The sequence below is a fragment of the Myotis yumanensis genome, unplaced genomic scaffold, assembly GCF_028538775.1.
Source record: "Myotis yumanensis isolate MYYU_CA2020_CCGP unplaced genomic scaffold, mMyoYum1.0.hap1 SCAF_18, whole genome shotgun sequence".
Taxonomy (NCBI): domain Eukaryota; kingdom Metazoa; phylum Chordata; class Mammalia; order Chiroptera; family Vespertilionidae; genus Myotis; species Myotis yumanensis.
This window is the reverse complement of record NW_027223769.1, coordinates 37,250,738-37,271,091: the sequence shown is the minus strand read 5'-3', so window position 1 is coordinate 37,271,091 and position 20,354 is coordinate 37,250,738. Positions and strand designations below refer to the sequence as shown.

Genomic DNA, 20,354 nt, shown 5'->3' with positions numbered 1-20,354 from the left:
TTTTTTTTTGTTAATCCTCACCTGAGGATATTTTTTCCAAGGATTTTTTTTTTTATTTTTTTTTAGAAAGTGTGGAAGGGAGGCGGAGAGACAAAGAGAGAGAAACATCGATGTGAGAGAGACACATCGATAGGTTGCTTCTTGCACATGCCCCTGCTGGGACCGGGGATTGAGCCTGCAACTGAGGTACGTGCTCTTAACCAGAATCGAATCCACGACCCTTCAGTCTGCAGGCTGATGCTCTAACCACTGAGCAACCCAACTAGGGCTGTTGTTATTTTTTTTTTTTTTATTTGACAGTCTAAGAGAAAAGAGGTTGGTGCCCCTGAATAAAAGCCAAGTATTGCGTGTTTTAAAAATTCTTGCGGCACACCAGTGTGCCACGGCACACTGGTTGGAAATCGCTGGTATAGACAGTCACTCAGTGTAGGAAAAGCCATCGCTGATGCTCCTGTTTGAATGCATGGTATCACTGAACAGTAAGCCTCCATTCATATTCTGGCTGCTGTGGAAACTGAAAGTGACAGTAGTCACATCATAAGAGAGTGAGTCCTGGGCTCCGAAGGTGGAGACAGAAGATATATGCACATATGACGCCACCCTCCTTGTCATGGCTCACGGGGAGGCTGAACTCATGCTCCCCATAACCTCACTCCTTGGACGAGTTCTATGTCAGACTCAGAGGTGAAACTCCGGCCTCCGTCACATGATGGCCTTCACATCTGAAGACTACCATCATCTGCTTCCCTGTGTCTTTCAATGGCTTAGTTTTCAGTCCCCCTGTGGGCGGCCTTCAACTGATCGCCATTCCTCTTTAAATTGTGGAGCCCCCAAAACAGAATCAGTTCTTCAGGGGCGGGCTGATCACCATGCTGTACAATGAGACGCTGCTTCCTACTATGTGAGATCAGCATTTTAGCCCGTTTCACACGTGCTGCCCAGGTTGAAGTTATTCTGAACTTACATCTCAAGGACTACTGCAGCCGCCCGCCAGGTCTCTGAATGCAAATTTAGGAACCCCTTACACCACACCAACAAACAATATTCTAGATTGATTCTTTTAACATCCCATCTGATTGACTTTTCAGAGTCACTGAATCCCGTTAAAAAATATATATATATTCCTGAAGCTAGTTTCTAGCATCCAATGAGTCACATTTAACGTTTCCCTTCTAAGCCAGCCGCAGAGTTGATGGGCGCCAGCGTGGCCTCGATTTCCTTAGTGCCTCTGAGTGAGTCACTGCCTCTGGGCTGACAGCCACCTGCGGTCAGTGACTCACGCTCTGAAGCACAAAGATCACCTCTCGCTGCTTCGGGGTGAGTGCGTGAACAAATGCCCCCCTGAGCAAGTGCGTGCACATCCTTCCTCACTTCCCTCCACCTAACGGCCGTGGACCGCACTCAATTCTGAATAGCGACGGCCCACATTCAGTTGTTTTCTGCAAATGACAAACCTGAGGCCAGAACAGGTACCCTAGCTTGCTTTCTTTTTTAAATAATGATTTATTGTTAAAAGTATTACATATGTCCCCTTTTCCCCCCACTGATCTCCTCCAGCCCGCCCCCACCCCCCACCCCAGGCCTTCACCACCCTATTGTCTGTGTCCATGGGTGATGCATAGATGCATATAAGGTCTTTGGCTGCTCTCTTCCCACTCCCCCACCCTCCACCGCCTTCCCTACGAAATTCTGCACTCTGTTCCACGCTTCTATGTCTCTGGATCCACTCCGTTCAACGGTGTATTTTGTTGCTTAGATTCCGCACCGGAGTGAGATCACGTGGGTGTCCTATCTTTCAATGTGTATCTTCCAGGAAAAAAGGTTTGGCTATTGACCTAAAGACTGCCTTTCCTCCTTCTAACGAAGTGGCAAGTGTCCCCCCAGCTGTCCAAGGCAGGAGGACCGCTCTTGCTCTGATTCTGAGCAGCCGAGCATGATAGATTTTAACATAAAAGGAGAGCCAACTTGAAGAGAAAAAACAGGATACACCCTTTCAAACAGCCTTGCAACCTACCACGCCCTGAGGCCCCGAGTGGGACTGTAGGCAAAACCAATGACAAGAAGTGGAATCCCTGCTTGCCAGGGGACATACATCAAGATAAAAACCCTTAGCTCAATTTAATCTCCCCAAAGCCTCTCTAAATTCTAGGGAGGCTGAAGACAAAGTTAATTAAATGTTAAAATCATATAATGTAATAGCTCAGGCTCCTTTTGGATCAAGGTAATAATAATCTAAAGTGACATTTGCTTTGGGATGTTGGGGCACTTTGTAATACATCAGGGCCCATTGTATACTCGGTGTATAATACATACACATGTCTTTATTTTTCAGTGCCGGGAGCGTAGTTTTACTTTAAATAATCATGAGGTTTATTTATTGACATGATATGGAGCAGTTTGGTCAAAAAATGCAACCTCCCCTCTCGCAATAATGAAATCATTGGCGGACTTATGACATGATGTCCAACAATGCAGGACAGACAAGCCTCCCAGCTTAAACAGGGCGCACTGACACACAGCCCCGTCTCTGACTTCAACGGAAGAATAAGAGGCCATTTAAAATTTGTCTAAATAGCTTCGCCACGCATCTAGAGACCAGTGAGTCCTTTGGCAACAACTTTGATTCAGCAGCTGAAATTACTGGAATTTATCGTATTTTTCATGCCATCATGCCAGGATTCCTTAATGGAAACAAATAAATGCGTGAGTTGTTCAAGAGGCTTTTTCGGTCAGATCTGAGGCGAGTTGCATTTATGTGTTCAATGCTGGGGGGGGGGGGGTGGGGGATGCCGTTTTCAACCTTGTACCTCTCAGAGACCGGCCACCGGCACAGGCTTACCTTAGACACGAGGCTGGCCCTGTATGCGGCCAGGGCCTTCAGGTACTCCTTTTTGGCAGCTTCCGTCTTCCTTTTATACACCTGCCGAAAGGCCACAATTAGCACCACCCGTTCTGAAACCATGAAATAACTGTTGTACAAGGTAGGTCACAATGTGACCTAATCACATTAACTCACATAAAAAGCTGGTCTCCCTGGCATTGATCGGTGTAAACACACACACACACACACACACACACACACACACACACCTCAAAACAAAACCCAGCCACCCTCACTGGAACACAATTTTGATGTTTACTGTGGCAAATGAGAATAAGATTTTAGGGTGTAGCGTAGACTCTTTGAGAGTAACAGAGGAGGGTCTCATGCGAAGGCAGTAACTAAGGAAGTAAGAAGAATAACATTTGCTGCAAATGGTTGAAATTATAAAAAGTAACAAGTTTTCCCAGCCAGTGTGGCTCAGTGGTTGATAGTTGACCTATGAACCAGTAGGTCACGGTTCAATTCCTGGTCACATGCCCAGGTTGTGGGGTTTGATCCCCAGTAGAGGGCATGCAGGAGACAGCCAATCAATGATTCTTTCTCATCATTGATGTTTCTATCTCTCTCCCTCTCCCTTACTCTCTGAAATCAATTATATATATATATTAAAGTAACAAATTTCTCCATCAATGTCTTCTTTCCCTCACACACATTTATAAATCAGAGAATTAAAACACCAACAACTGGCCCTGACCGGTTTGGCCCAGTGGATAGAGCATTGGCCTGTGGACTGAAGGGTCCTGGTTCGATTCCGGTCAAGGGCACATGCCTGGGTTACAGGCTCATTCCCCAGTAGTGGGTGTGCAGGAGGCAGCCAATCAATGATTCTCTCTCATCATAAATGTTTCTATCTCTCTCTCCCTCTCCCTTCCTCTCTGAAATCAATAAAAGTATATTTAAATCAAAACAAAACAAAACAAAATAAAACACCAACAACAGGTAGAGTGTGTGAAGACAGAAAGGTTAGAGGCCTTTGGACCTTGGTTTTCTTTTGCAGAGAAGAAAAGCCATACATAGTAAAAGTTGGGAGATTTCCATTAGTGAGATGCATGAGTTACATAAACACTTCCCAGCATATCACATATGATTTGGGCTTCTTTTCCTAACAATGACCTGATGGCTAAGTATTAGACCAAAGCCTATCTTTCTCTCAGAAGTTGAAAAGTTGGGTGAAGCCGTTAGCCAGACCCTTCAGGTTACTTGTCTGGGGTAGAAAATCAGTCTGCTACACACTGCATACACTCAGGCAACTTCTTCAGCCGCACCCTCCCAACAAAACCACCTGATAAAAATGATATCATGACTTGTCAAGAAAGGAAAAAATCAAGGGTTTTCCACTCTCCAACCCTGCAACAATTATTCTATGTTCTTACGAATAGGGGTCTATTCTTCCAGTTAACTCCTATTAATGGTCATAGGAGTTTCATCGCAAGGAGCCAGGGGAGGAATGACCCCCAGGGAAGCCTTTCTTTTCTGCGCTGTGTGGAGGAGGAGGAGAGACCAGGCCTGAAGGAAGTATCTCCCACCAGCCTGGCTAATCTCCCAATACCTCTCACACTGCCGAGCTTTCAAATGAACCTGGCATAAAATTTCAAATGCCTGGGGAAAATAATGAGACAAGACACGCAGGGACAGCTTCAAAGTTTGGAAACCCACTAGGATAGCATGCGAGTTCAGAAAGATGATCACAGAAAAGGCAAGTGGGCTGGACCTTGTGGCTTTGGGGCGCCCTTTTTGAACAAAGGGGGAAAACAGTCCACATTATTCAAAACGAAGAGATTAAAATCAAAAGTGTATGCTTGCAGGGTACGGCCTGGACTTCCTCCAACTCTCCTCTGAATGGGTTCAGATCACACATCCTTATAGGAACTGAGAAATCCATATAACTGGAGCATGGGTTGTGTTCATATATTCATATATATTTGTGTGTGTGTGTGTGTGTGTTTTCCATTCCATAGTTTAGAAAGGAATTTGTGGGAAGTGATCATATTAAATGAACATATTAACTCAGAAAAGATATTGCCCTGGAGGTGCAGCTCAGTTGGTTGGAGCATCATCATCCGATGCACCAAAAGGTCCCTGGTTCGATTCCCGGTCAGGCCACATACAAAGGTTACGGGCTTGGTCTCTGGTAGGGGGCGTGCAGGAGGCAGACAGTTGATGTTACACAATCACAACAATGTCTCTCTCTCTCCCACTCCCTTCCTCTTTCTCTAAAAAATCAATAAAAAGTATTTAAAAAAAAAGATGTAAGGAGCCCTGGCTAGGTGGCTCAGTTGGTTGGAGCATCGTCCTGTACACCAATAGGTTGCAGGTTTGATTCCCTCAGGGCACACACCCAGGTTGCGGGTTCGATCTCTGGTCAGGGCATGTACAGGAGGCAACTAGTTGATGTTTGCTCTCTCTCTCTCTCCCCCCTCCCCCCCTCTAAAATCAATAAAAATTAAAAATAAAAACATCCTCAGGTGAGGATTTTGTTTAAAATTAAAGATGCAAGGAACACCCCGGCCACTTTTTAGCACTGTGGCCCCCACGGAGCTCCGTCTTACCTGCTTTTGTTCCTCTCCAAGGCTGTCCCACATGGAGGCCACGATTTTTGAGACCTCTCCAAAGGTGGCGTTGGGGTTCTGGCCTTTAATGGCAGCCTGTGTGTCCCTGAAAAACAGGGCATATGCGGACACTGGCTTCTGGGGCTCGTTGGGATCTTTCTTTTTCTTCTTCTTTGGAGTCTTGGGCTTCTTGCCAGAATCCGGAGCCGCTCTTTTCTCCCCGATGGCCTGCAAAGCACGAAGAAAATTCACTGCCTGGCAGGTCTTTGCAGCAGGACCTACTACTCGGGTCCGCAATTGTTCTTTTAAGGTTTTGGGAAGCATCGGCCGCAGATGAGCCACCAGGCAGAGCGGGGGAGGGGCGGATTTGCTTAGAGTTCACTGGACAGCAGGGATTAGCATTTAGAACTTTGATTAATGAGATCCAGAGGTATCTCCAACCTAGTTACAACATATGCTCTAAATAGCAGTTATGAGTAATGAAAAATAACCCTCCATACCAGGCAATGCTCTCTTGCTCTCTTTCTCTCTCTCTCTACACACACACACACACACACACACACACACACACACACACATAGACGTAAGGCTACACATATATACATAAACAAAATATTTTACTTTTTCAGGGGTTTTAAAAGTAAAACTAAATAGCATTCAGGATGTCAATCCTACTCAGATATTTTAAATGAGGTCACATGCCATATGTAGGATGGGTCTGAATTGATTTTTTTTTTTTGAGGCTGATTTTTTATTTTGTCAGAGTGTTCCTTTATTAACGGGTCTCTGCAAACTCAACTAGAAATTAGCTACAACCCCAAGGATTATACAATAAGGGTAAGGTCATCTTTATTTTCTAAAACATTAACTTTCTAAAGAAGAGGAGAATGAGAAATGCATGTCAAAACTCCTTTAATGGGAGATAGAAAGGAAATCGATACCCTTCTCAGAATTAAAGACCTGTGATAGAGCAACAGTTGATCTTAAACTCACCAAGGCTAAAAAGAAGACTAAGAAGAAGATTTTTATTATATACTAGAGGCCCAGTGCATGGATTCGTGCACCGGTGGGGTCCTTCGGCCTGGCTTGCGCCCTCTTGCAATCCGGGACCCCTCAGGGGATGTCAGATAGACGGTTTCAGCCCGATCCCCACAGGCCCCATCCAGACAGGAGAGAGCCCGATCCTATGCATTGAGCATCTGTCCCCTGGTGGTCAGTGCACGTCATAGCGACTGGTCAACTGGTCGTTCGGTCGCTTAGGCTTTTATATATATAGATGGTAAATAAGCTTGCCCAGAATAATACTGCCACACAGATGCTCACACAGATTCCCAATATGAGCTCCTAGAAATGATATGGATACAGCCCGGCAACCATATAAACCACAGACTTCCAGATTCCCCTGCTACCACCACCTGATTCCAAATATTCTATACTCATCAGAGAAGCAGGCAAAATGATGGATCAACCTTGTTTCATCCCCTTAGAGTATCATGTGACTACACTGGGGATCATTTTGCAGCTACTTCATCAAGAATGTGGACATGTTTGACCAAAAGCTGTCCTAAAAGCCAGCCTGGGGCAAGATCAGCAGAGATAGATTCAAGCTACAAACAGATTGGCTTTTCATGGCCTTGGGTCTTAAACCTTAATTCAGACTTTCCAAGAGTATTACTTTCTGGATGAGGGGCATTTGGAACTTAACCCAACTACTAAAATTCTTGGGGAGGAAACGGGGTACGTAGCGTGTCTGTGAGAGTGTGGAATCCCCAAGCGTTGAGAAATCGCTAGTCTACTTCCAGGTGAACTTCCTGTTGGCACTATTTGAGAGGTAACAACGTCCACGCTTTACGCAAGCACCGCACATACTCAGATGGCGGTAAGCCGTATTTCACCTTTCCCCCAAAAGGCCAGCTTGGTAACTCATACAATTAACCCAGCAAAAGTTTATAGGCCTCAGTCTTTTTTTTCTAAATTCTCAGAATAAGTGAGACTTGTTTAGCTCTAGTTAATGAATCTGAACTTGCAAAGGAGCCAGATGCCTTTTAGACAGAACTTCAATTAAAGCCAAGTTTTCCTTCAATGAAAAAATATTACTTTAGTGTGTGTGTGTGTGATATTTCTAATTGAGTCAGGCTTCTGTATTCTTTTCCTGGGGGCGGGGGGGCATATAGCACTGTTTGTGCCAACAATAATACTCTGACCAATGGCAAGATTTAATTAATTTCCAGGGCAGCTTTTTCCAAATAAGAGGCGTCCAATTTCATTCTTTGAAAAACAACATTCAAATGTTGACAATTTTTAGCATCTTTCTTGGATAAACTTGACTTGCCCTGATCGCCATTCCCTTTTAAGAACAAACGAGAAATGAAGGATCTCACCCATTTAAATAAAAGCTCAGAATGAACTCTCCTAAAGAAAATTTTTTTGTAGTTGATTCAAAAGGGTTGGGAAAGGTGAAGAAATAGCTTTACCCCAAAGGCATAATCAACGATAAAGTTAATCTTCCTTTCCCAGCTAAGTTGCTTAAAATGGAAACTGGATTTTTTCCTGGTCTTTACATAAAACATAGACGGTCGCTTAAAATGGAGCAAGCTTAGGAGTCACAGAAAAATTTCTCTGGAGACAAGACAATTTCAGAATGGCACGGAGGTAAGTATTAACATCAGCGAAACAGGAGTGAAGTGAAAGGTGTCCATCTGGCTTGTGTAATGACCAGCTATCACTGAGCTGTACCTTGGCACCCCTTGGTTTCTTTCATCGTTATTTCTGACTTCACTCACTGAAGTCCTTGTGTGAGCAGAGACTGTTAGAGCATTTGCCTGCCCTGTGTCCAATGGGTGCTAACAGGATGCCATCGACCAAACCCTCCCTCTTGAAATCCCTACAACAGGACTCTCCCTGCACCTTGTCCTCATCCTCTCCATCTTCTCTAACTTCTCTTCTTCCATTTGCTACTTAAACATAAATGAGGCTCTGGGTTCTGGCCTTGACTTGCTCCTTGGACACTTGTAGGAATTCTTGATTACTCCCATGTCTTCATGTTTCTGTGCTGAGGGTCCCAAGTCTGTAGTTGCACTTCCAATGAGCTGAGTTCTAGACTCAACGATACGCGTCTCAAGTTCAACCCATCACATGCCAAACTTTCACCTTCCCCATCAGGCGGGAAAAAACAACACACCTGAGTTTCTTGGGTGACCCTCTCATTTACTGACATGCACGGTGGCTCTTACACTAAAACCCAATTTTTCTTCTTCTTCCTTCAAACTCCTGTGGGTCACCAAACCCTGATGATTCTCCCTCTGCAGTGTCTCACTGATCTGGCATCTCCAGTCCACTCCTTCCTTTGCTAACATGAAACACTGCATAGAAAGCGTCTTCTCATTGGTTTCCTTTGCTCAAGTCCCGCCCTCTGTGATGCAGTCTATATATAGCCAGAGTTATCTTTCTAAAGCCTAGATTTGCTTTTACCATCCCACTATGCAAATAATTAATCAACCCTCAACTACCCACAAGAGAAAGGCTACCACATTTGAACCACTTCTTTCTCCAATTCCTATCTTTCCTCCTTCATATCACACTGTTCATGATGGCCATAAATTCCAATGTGCTTCCACTACTCCGTCTACCGGGTGCTGGCCTCTCGCCTCTGCCTCACAAACTTTTATGTATCCTCTTAGACCTAATTCAAATATCAGCTCCCCAATAAAGTGATCCCCAGGCCAAGCAGAATGGATTACAATGTCAGGGCACCAGGTACATCAATTACAATGCTAATCACATCTGCAGCTCCTTTTCAACGTGGCTCTTCCTCCCCAGCGGGGAGTCCTGTGGGCAGTAGCTCTTAACAAATCTTTATCTCACCAGAACCAAGTAAAATGCCAAGCACACAGTAGGTGTCCAACCTCTAACTCATGAATAAGGAAGGAGTAATTGTGGGCCTAGAATAAGTCAATTTAATGAAACGGAACACTTTTCTAGGCATTCAGAAAAACCACGCCTGCAACTAAGCTTTTACTTCAAACTATGTATATTTAAATAATATACACTTCCCAGGACAAAAGCAAAGGTGTAAGACAATGAGAACTTCATGAATGATAAACACCATCCAAGGTGTAAGGCTATCAGATGGGGTGGCAGCTCAGCCAACTAACTGGATGAAACTCCCCCACATGAACATTAAATTAGAACCAAAGCATGTTTAGCATACAAGTGTACTGCGAGCCCTCCCTTAAGCATACTCAGAACATCAGGCCTACCGGAGTTAAATGAACCTGCTCAATGCCCTGCAACGAGTAGGAGAAGCCAGAACTCCCAACTTCTGGTCGAATCCATGTTACACAGGAAGTAAGCGAAAGAGTGAAAAGAGTAATCATCATTCATTTAAATGCCAACACAAATCCATGAAGAGAAAGAAGGTGAAACCGTGAGTGAAGCTGAAAGACATGAGGAAGCGGGGGGGTGGGGGGGGGGTGGGGGGGGGGGGTGGGGGGGGGCGGATCTTAAATTCCCTGGGTGGTTCTGTACTTAGCAGTGAACTTACCCTGCTGGAGTCATCCCCGTCCTCTTCATTGATGGAGCTGGAAGGGGAGGGGGTGGCCGATTTGCTCGCTGGAGGTGAAGGAGACGTGTGGGGCAAACTGGCTCCTCCCAAGTTCAACCCCAACTGGGCACTGAGCTGAGACTGGTTGATGGTGGTGAGCTGGGCGGGAGGCATGATCCCAGAGCGGGCGGCATCCGTCATGTGGACGATGGACCTCATGATCAAGGTTGGGTCCTGGCGGTACTGGGACACCTGGGTGTGGCTCTGATCCTGAAAGGGCAACAGCAACGGAGGAAACTCTTTCAGTTTTCCCAAATGTCAGTGCACTTCTGGGGGGTAGAAGGTGGGCGAGATGGGTGAAGGCGGGCAAAAGGTACCAATTCCGGTAATAAAGCAAGTAAGTCACCAGGATGTAATGAACAGCGTGTGGGGACTCCAGTTAATAATACTGCATGGCATCTAATGATATATGTCAATTATACCTTGAATGTGTAATGTTTGCAATTCCCTCGACAGCTTTAACCAGTTGTAATTTTGATGGGTCTGACTTATCCCAGGATGATGGTCTCTATTAATATATTAACTGTAAGGACTCGTGCTAAAAAAGTTGAAACGTCAAAAGCACAAAGCCCAAATTATCCAGCCAAGTCTATGTCACTACAGAGGTGTCGCTGGATGACTTAAAAGAATAATTTAAAATAGACTATTAGCACAGGAGTAATAAACTTCCAACTCGTGCTTCTTTTTTTATGTACGCTTTTTATTGTTGATGGTATACAGGTATCCCCACTTTACCCCCATTGACCCCTGCTCTCCCAGCCCCTACCCACCCCCCCAGGTCCTCACCACCCTATTGCCCGTGTCCATGGGCTGTGCATGTAAGTATAGAAGTTCTCTGGTTGATCTCTTCTCGTCCCCTCATCCCCACACCGAGGTATGTCCGTCTGCTCCATGCCTCCCTGCTTCGGGTCTTATTTTGTGGGTCAATTCATTTTGTTCATTAGATTCCACAAATAAGTGAGGTCATGGGATATTTGTCTCTCTCAGATTGGCTTAGAACTCTTGCTTCTTGTTGAGGAAACGGATGACACGGAAAGGGGTGAAGCCGAGGTCCCCCCACTTCGGCTCACCAGTGGGCTTGCCACCCTCCTCACACACATGGCTCTGGTTCCATTGCACGTGACCCAGTTCCGAGAGGAGAATTCCTTCTCTGTCCAGTCCTCCCAGGAACGCATCGGACATGTGGAGAGCGCGGGCTGGACAAGCACCCAGCGAACATCTGTTTGCCTGAGGGCACCCTTTCTGCAAAAAGCCCTGTGGTTGGCCAGAGGGTCATTCCCATTCGGAGTTACAATGCCCCGGGCATCTGGAAGTCATTCCATGCCTTTCGGATTGGATATCCCTATTTCTTTTCTTTCTTCAACCTGCTTTGTTCTCTCTTGTTCCACCCGCCATGATTTCCTGTACTAATGGGTGTTTAGAAGCATGTACAACAAGGAGGCACAGATCTTCAGAGTCCGCTTCTCGGAAAGTCACTGCAGTCCCTTCGGAGCCAGCATTCTGTGTTCGGCAGCCATACGGGAGGCTCTAAAAGTGGTTGCTTTCTTTCTTTCTTTTTATTTTTTTTAATTCCAAAGAGTCAAAAACTGAAGACATGCTTTTCAAATGACTTACTTGAAAACCTGTCATTTAAAGTGGGCCTGTGATTTTATTGAAACCGAATTCTCTAGATGCACCGTGACCACAATCTAATTGTACACCCCAGCCTGGGAAGGCTGAACTGCGCCTCTTTGGAATCGTTTCTGGAGAAGGCTAGCTTTGTGCTCTATACAGAAACAGATGATTGTAAATAAGTAATCGGGAGCATTGGGTTTTGGGATATTAAGTCTATGAAAGGCCACTAAATAAGAAGCCATAGCTCTCAACAGGAAACTAGTAGAAGAAATGAGGTTTGCATGTATTGGCCTGGAGCAGAGCTCCTCAATCTTGACCCTTAACATATTGGACCAGAGACGTCTTTGTTGGGGGCCTGTCTTTTGCATTATCTGATGTTTATAGCAACACTGGCCTCTACCTCCCTGATGCCAGCAGCAACCTCCCTCCCTCTCCCACCAGTCATGACAGTCAAAAACGTCTTTAGCCCTGCCATTGCTCAGTGGTTCAGCATCGACCTATGAACCAGGAGGTCACAGTTTGATTCCCGGTCATGGCACATGCCCAGGTTCCGGGCTCGATCCCCAGTGTGGGGCATGCAGGAGGCAGCCGGTCCATGATTCTGTCTCATCATTGATGTTTCTCTCTCTCTCCCTCTTCCTTCCTCTCTGAAAGCAATTAAAAAACACACATATATTTTTAAATGTCTCCAAATAGTGCCCACCCAGCATGGAGCAAAATTGCTCTTGGTCAAAACCACTGACCTAAACTGCTATCTCAGAGATAGCAAGTGAAAAAGCAAGTTGTAAAATAATTATAGAGGATAGACCCCTTTTTTGTTTAAAAAGGGGGAAAAAAGTGTACATCCAAACGCTTAACAATGGTTACATTACAGGGACTAGGACCGGAGGAAGGAGGGGAGCAGTTTAACATTTTCCATTTACAAAAACACGAAATAAAATAAGTAAACTAAAATACTTTAGTGTGAAAGATCTAAAACAAACAACAACAAAAAAGATCTACAAGTAGTTAAAATAGTCTGTAGCTCATTGCTAAGGTTGAATAGTAAAATATACAATTTTTCCTTTTCTTAGTAATTTGAGTTATCAAGTTCCTGTGGAATCCCAGAGAAATGAGTCACATGTATCAGAACAATCCCACGCTTCTCGGCCTCACTGACAACATTCCCTTCCACTGTTCCTAAAATACTACCTTCTATTGGCGTGCGTCCCTCTGCGGACTGGTCTCACAGAAGTGGATTTCACATCATCAATTTGTCCTAATTTTTTCTTAGCATTCTCCTACACATTTAGCTATTCCTCTTGGAAATCATGAGCTGTCTGTCCACTCTTCCACATTCTGTTAAAGTTCTACCTTTGCTTGCTTACGTCACTTCCGTGCCCCAACTACGGGGAATGAAGGTATCTCATTCTTAATTTTACTCTCCATGTTCACCTCTTAGAACGCTTTTGAGAAGTGCTTTCCGACGTATTGCAGACTAAATGTTTTCAGGTATCTACAAACAATGTCCAGAGTACATTTAAGTTAAGTATTTAAATTCTGACAGTATAATAATAAGGTAGTTTAACGGGCCTGGCATTAAACTGGACAGTATGATGTACACACTCTCTCATTAAGAGAGGAGTTATTCTGCTAACCCCAATGCCTATGAAAATCAGCACCTACAGATACTTGATGGACTCATCCCACACCTAGAGCACTTCGGATGGATCTCAAGGTCAAACAGAAGGCCAAGCAGTCAGCTTTCTTGGCTTCCCCAGCCAGGGCTCCCTGAGGTTCACCTGCAACGTATGCCTTTCCTGTGGACCTGACTGCTTGGGAGCTGCTATTGACCCATGGCCAGGGTGCACGGAACCAAAAAGGAACACTGACTGGATGTTATTTGCCAGGGTTTGTGCCAAGCCTCACATGCAATCTCTGAGTCAACCCTCTAAAAAGCCCCCAGAATTAGGCACGAGTATACCCCTTCTTAGATCATTGTGGTTCTCCGGGCCACACAGCTACCCACAGACACTCACGGAGAAACTGCTCCAAGCAGTATGGTGCCTCGATGGTGGAGGCAAAGAGAGACGAATGGATCTGTGGGCTCTCCATGGCCACAACCTCCCTTTAACAAAAGGAACTCCATTGTCATTTGTTTTATACATTGAGATGGTCATAACATTTCACTACAAAAAAATGGGGTCCCTCTACAGCGGAGACAGAGTGAAAATCACCCCTGAAAAATACTGGTGATGAGGCCACGGCTTTGCCAAAACATAGAGATATCCATGTAGCTTTCAAATGCAAAAAAACAAAAAACACAAACAAACAAAAATATACGCTGGCCCTATCTTTCTTATTGCCCACAGGGCATCTAAAATATTTCCTAGTAACCTCTTAACCACATAATCGATGCATCACAATCTGCTAGTGTTTCGCATGGCCCACCGTTATCGGATAATAACTTCCCATGTGTGAAGATTACAGTTTAAGACAGTGGTTCTCAACCTTCCTAATGCCGCGACCCTTTAATACAGCTCCTCATGTGGTGGTGACCCCCAATTTCATTGTTACAATTGAATATAATTAAAGCATAGTGATTCATCACAAAAACAATATGTAATGATATACGTGTTTTCCGATGGTCTTAGGCGACCCCTGTGAAAAGGTCGTTCGACCCCTAAAGGGGTCGCGACCCACAGGTTGAGAACCGCTGGTCTAAGAAGATTCATGGTGAAAATGCCTCTTCAGAGATCCAAGTTCCCTTAGGGCCACGGATTATTAACAGCAGCTTTGGGGAACTTGGCAATCCTTCAGAGGGCCAATCATTTTCCTTAAAAAAGGAACCTTGGAGAGACGCTCCCCTTGATCTTAGGGTTTCCAGTTAAAACGAGAAAGATGTCAGCTCGGTTTAAAGATATTTATTAAGCACCTACTATGTGCCAGGCCACAGAACCCAATATATCGATCCTCCTGTCTTTGAAAATGACCTTGTCATTCGTTTCAACATTCCTCTAATTAAACGTAATTTAGAACGGACTGATAAATTTACTATGACAATGTGTAGGCAAGAATAATTCATACATACTCCTTCAAAATAGCTCACCATTTTTCCTACTAGTAATGACACGATAAGGACATGGATAACCATGGATACACATTTCTTACTCATTCTTAGGATAAAACCTCAGACATGTAATGCTTTTTTATAAATCATTACCTCTCAGTTATTAAAATTCAATCCTGAAAAAAATGACCAATGATCACGGAAAGGCAAAGCAAGTAGTGCATTATAAGAGGACACCCCTCTCCTACCCAACAACAAGGGTTGAACCCTCACAGCCTTTTTCTACTCCTTTTCACAATTAGATTTTATATGTCGGGTTCATCGCATCATTTTCTAAATTGTTCATCGTTTGGGAAAACCTCATTCTCTCTTCATGGTCTCACTCCATCCTCTGTCCGGTGATCTTATATAATAAAAGGGTAATATGCAAATTGACTCTAATGGCATTACGACTGAAACGACTGATCGCTATGATGCGCACTGACCACCAAGGGGCAGACGCTCAACGCAGGAGCTGCCCCTGGTGGTCAATGCACTCCCACAGGGGGAGCTCTGCTCAGCCACAAGTCAGGCTGACGGCTCCTCAGCAGCACTAAGGATGCCCAACTGATGGCTTAGGCCCACTCCCCACAGAAAGTGGGCCTAAGCCATCAGTCGGACATCCCCCGAGGGCTCCTGGGCTGCCAGAGGGAGGTCTGACTGCCAGGTTAGGCCGGTTCCCCCGGGGAGCAGGCCTAAGCTGACAGGTGGACATCCCCCGAGGAGTCCCGGACAGCAAGAGGGCACAGGCCAGGCTGAGGGACCCCCCGACGAGTGCACAAATTTTCATGCACCAGGCCTCTAGTATTAGGTAAGAGTCTCTCAAGTTCCACAATATATTGACATTTTCATGTTGTCCATTGTCATTCTTTGTTTGGGAAGCAACTTTGTTAGTACTTCTCCCCTCCCCCACCAGGCTGTGACAAACACAAACTGTCCAGACTTTTGGCAAATGTCTCCTGGGGGATAAACTCCCCCCTGGTTTGCAAACAACTTACCTAGACAAAGGCAAGATATAAGCTTTCAATTTGATTTTTAAACATTTAAATATTCCCCATTATTAGTCTATCCTTTTTTTTTTTACTCATTACAATGGTGCTTACTTCCATCTGGGTTGATTTTATCATTAAAAAATGTGTAAAATCTAATAGACAACTGTGTTTAATGTACGTTCCATCTCCTTTTACAAATAATGATCCAATGATAGGTTTTCATAATGGAAGATAATATCTAATTAAGAAGCAAATAACCCAAACATATTAGAGAGTGTGGCTAAATACATGTTCACTGTGCTAGTTTTTTAATCAATACTTGGTGAAAAATGAAGTAATTAGACAATGATCAGTAAAAAAACCACAAACAAACCTTGCATTATATTAACAAATACCAGAGAACTACAAATATGAAATTCAGGCTAGTAATTTTGTGCTCAATTACTTAGTTCTGTCTGACAGCAATTGTTAAAACTTTATTTTCAAATTAACAACAATCAATAGTTATGCAAAAATACTGTATTTTCTAACCCAAATAGACCTTGGAACAAATACAGTTATGCCAAAAGCACACCAATGATAATTACAGACCCTACATACCACAGAGTGTAACTTCGTCAAAATCTCTGCTCCGAAATAGATAATTTTTACTTAATAACTACTCCCAGGGTTATAATCAAACATACTGACACAGTCTTCCTAAAAGTTAATTAATAGTTTCTTAGCAAAATGGAGATTTCAAGAGTTTATCATAAAACACTTAGTGGTATTTTGCTCCTATACTCCCGTAACTCCTTTGTTTTACCAAGAAGTCAGCTCCGTGCTTATTTTATTCAGTCCTAAATTAAAATTTCAAAGAGGATTTCTATTATTACAGCTGTTTCTACCTGAAACCCCTTTTCCCCCCCAGTTTAATTTAGTAGTCAAGGTAGGTTCCTGAAACAAATTAAATATTCTCTCATCACCCCTTCACTCATTCATATATTCAACAAATAGAATATTTATTGTGAGCCCGACAATAGTGTATTCCAACCCAGGCAATCTTCCAGGCCTGAGGATGGACAGCAGCAAATGAGACAGGTAAGGGACAGGACAGGCAAGAGAGACCATTTCAAAGGGTGGCAAGTGCTGTGAACAAAAGAAAATGGGGCAAAGGTATGGAGAGTAACCCTCAGCCCTGAAGAACTGTCGGAGCCACCAGGCCAGGTTCACTCGGGAATCTGCGTGACGGAAAACAGTGCATCTACTGTCTCTGAACCAGCAGGGAGTACTGGCGATATTATAGTCCTAGAGGCCCGGTGCACGAAATTCATGCATGGGTAGGTCCCTAGGACTGGTCAGCAATCAGGGCCAATCAGGTTCCCTGCCTTCCCGCCTCCCCTTCTCCCTGCCTCCTCCTTCCCTCGTCACCCGTGCGCTGCCACTGGATGGTTCACAGTTCCCCTCGCCTCCCCGTCTCCTCCTTCTCTCGCTCCCTCACTCCCTCAGCGCCCCGCCATTGCTGGTCACCATGTTCTGTGCCACCCCCTGGTGGTCAGTGCACAGCATAGCTAGCAATCAAACTTCTGTTCTCCCAGTTGAACTCCTAACGGGACACTTTGCATATTATATTAGCTTTTTATATAGATCGAGAGTAGATAACTATACATTATCTATGTTACGAACAAGGTCCAGGGAAATGAATTACTTCCCAATAACACTTTTCCTTGCATGTTATACACCGAGCACAAATAATCACACTTCACAACATCTAATTGGGTTTAGGAGTTCGGAGCACACTCCTCTTTTAATAGATGGACCTAATGTAACTCAACTTAAAGACAACACTTGTATGTTCAGGGTCAGTAAGTATTTATAGGCTGAGAATAAAGAATACCATATTTCTCCATGTATAGAATGCTATTTTTTTCTAAAATCATTAAACTGAACATTGAGGGGCCTCTTATACACAGAAATCAGCCAAGGAGGGAGCCACGCGGGTGCGTAGCTGCCCATACCTGTCAAACAGACTTCCTCCAATCACAAGCCTTATTGTTACTGACGTCAGCTGATGCTGTAATTGGAGATGGAGAGAGCACAGATGCAACAGGGACTGTAGCGTTTTGAGCCCATAAAGATGTCAAAAAGTAAAAAGATAAATACTGGTAAGCGATGGTCTTATTCTGCAAAATTCAAACTGAATGCAATCAGCTCTGCAGAAGAGCATGGAAACAGAGCTGCAGAGAGACAATTTGGACCTCCTCCCACTGAGTGTATGATCAGACAGTGGAGAAAACAGGAAGAACAACTCCTTAAGATGCCAAAAAAGAAGGCGGCCTTCAGAGGAAAACCAGGAAAATGTTTAAAATATTGATTTCTTAATTTTGCATTAGAAAAGTGGGGGACGTCTTATACATGGGGGCATCTTATACATGGAAAAAACATGGTATTTATTTTAAGCTATGTGTGGTAGAAGGTTATTTGCTCTACAGAGAAAGAAGAAAGGCCCTGGTCGGTGTGGCTCAGTTGGCTGAGTATTGTCCTGTGCACCGAAAGGTCTGTGCTCCAAATGGTCTCGAGTTGGATTCCCGGTCAGGAAACATATCCAGGTTGCAGGTTCAATCCCCAATAGGGGTGCGTATGGGAGGCAACTGATTGGTGTTTCTTTCTTACATCGATGTTTCTCTCTCTCTTTCCCTCTCCCTTCCTCTCTCTCTAAAATCAATAAAAACATACCTTTTTTAAAAAAAAAATAAGGAAGAAGAAAGGTAGCTTGTAAAAATATCTGTGGCCTTGTCAAGGTACAGTAGCAGTTGCATTCAAGTTGACTTTTGATGATAAGCATCTTTAAAGCAGGAAACAGACTGTGAATTTTTGTAGTACATGAAAGAGACACTGGTGGGTGATCAAGGAAACAATTTTATAAATAGTATAATCAGTCTCCAATTATTATAAACAATGGACAGCACGTAGTAGGTGCTCAGCAAATATTTTCTGGAAGTTGATACAGTTTTTCAATTTTATAATTTAGACTTTGAACAGATGGGTCCTAGTCCACTCAAATTGCGTTGCTTACGTAAGTCATGCGTTTGCTACTGGTAACTTACAGGAAAAATATTTTGACCACGACTTGACCAAAAATAAACGTTACTGAAATGATCATTCAATTTGTTTGAGAAATTGTTGGTCGTCCCCCCGCACCCCCATGGCTCAGTAATCATCCTGTGGAATTTCGTTCTGCAGACTCTATTGACGATGACAACGCACATGTTCATAACAATCATCAGGGCTTGTTTTAATAGAACGTTCCACGCATTAAACACATTAATGACCCATGAAATAACTGTGTTATCTGTAACACATTAAGCAACATTGCTAAAACAAGGTATTAATTGAAAGTCTGCTATTTCTCTTAAAGGGAGACTTTTCCGAGTCTAGAAATGGCAAGCCACTCATTTTGTAGAAACAAAATATAATTCGACTTCAAAATCAGAGCCTTACACCAAACGACTGTCTGAAACATAAAAATATCTAACATAAGCCTGATCATTTCCGATGTCTTACTTTGGTATATTTCCATTTTCTTCTGGTCGTCAAAAATGACATCTGTTTAGATTATGACTTAAGTGTCTTATGAATATTTTAAAAGCTTATCATTTTCTCCTCTGCATGCTCGTCTCCTACAGGACTTTTCTCTCTCTTTCTTTCCTTAACAGACACAAAGCGACCATACTCAAATATACCCCCCTCACTTCCATCTTTTTCAATTTTCTAATACTATGTTTGATATTACAATAGCACCCGTGTGGCATTTTTCTATAAACATGTGCTACCACAATTAAATCCAGAGCCCAAGCCCAACAGAAAATGTCAGTCCTCCAAACAGGAACTATAATGCATGAAGGAAACGCCCGGGAATTATCAGTGTGTTTTATAAATTCTCTTTTGGGGCGGGGCCTACAAAACATCAGACAAGAGACAATTATTTTACTGTCTGTTCCTCGGCTATCAAAGGGAATTTTGAAATTCATCAAAGCTAACCTTCTGTTATGTACAACAGGCTAAGCTGAAAAGAATGTTAACAAGTTCAATTTTCATTCAATCAGCACTCCTGCTCTCTGAAATGTTTCATTGCAGGAAAGAAATAAAAATAATCTATATGGTAATTATGAGGATGAATCCCCCAGTAACTTTCAGCTACATGAAAGGTCAGTTCTATTCAAGATATTTTATCAGTTCCCTGCACATACTCCTGTCCTGTCATTTTAAATCTGAACAGCATTTTATTTTCCCATTTACAGCTACCTGCAGAATTAAGTACTTAAGCCAAATAAGGGAAAGGGGAGAAAAAAAAAAGAATGTTGAATGCTGGCAAAGGCTATAATAGCATAGAGATAAATCGTTCAGCGGCTCTCTCTCAAGCCTCTAGGGCTGTAGATTTTTCTTCTCCTGGTGCACTGTGGGTATTCAAAACTTGTTCAACATGATTTCATTTCATTTCAGGCACTGCCTGAGAAAACTAAATTACAGAATCAATCATACAGAAGGTCAGAGTGAGACTTCATTACAAGTATTGCATGCTTGCATGAATATCTTTCATTTATGACTGACCCAATATGTCACAATAGCTGTCTAGTAAAAATAA

At 43.5% G+C, this 20,354-nt stretch overlaps 1 protein-coding gene across 1 annotated transcript in view; it reads right to left on the bottom strand.

Annotated features, from left to right (window-relative positions):
• Nucleotides 1–20,354, bottom strand: part of TOX3 (TOX high mobility group box family member 3) — a 102,554-nt gene that overhangs the window by 3,577 nt on the left and 78,623 nt on the right. Inside the window, exons 4-6 of the mRNA XM_070398327.1 lie at nt 9,977–10,246; nt 5,434–5,661; nt 2,840–2,920 (exon numbers count right to left, since the gene is read on the bottom strand). Coding sequence (XP_070254428.1) covers nt 2,840–2,920; nt 5,434–5,661; nt 9,977–10,246 — 579 coding nt within the window. The remainder of the gene's footprint in view (nt 1–2,839; nt 2,921–5,433; nt 5,662–9,976; nt 10,247–20,354) is intronic.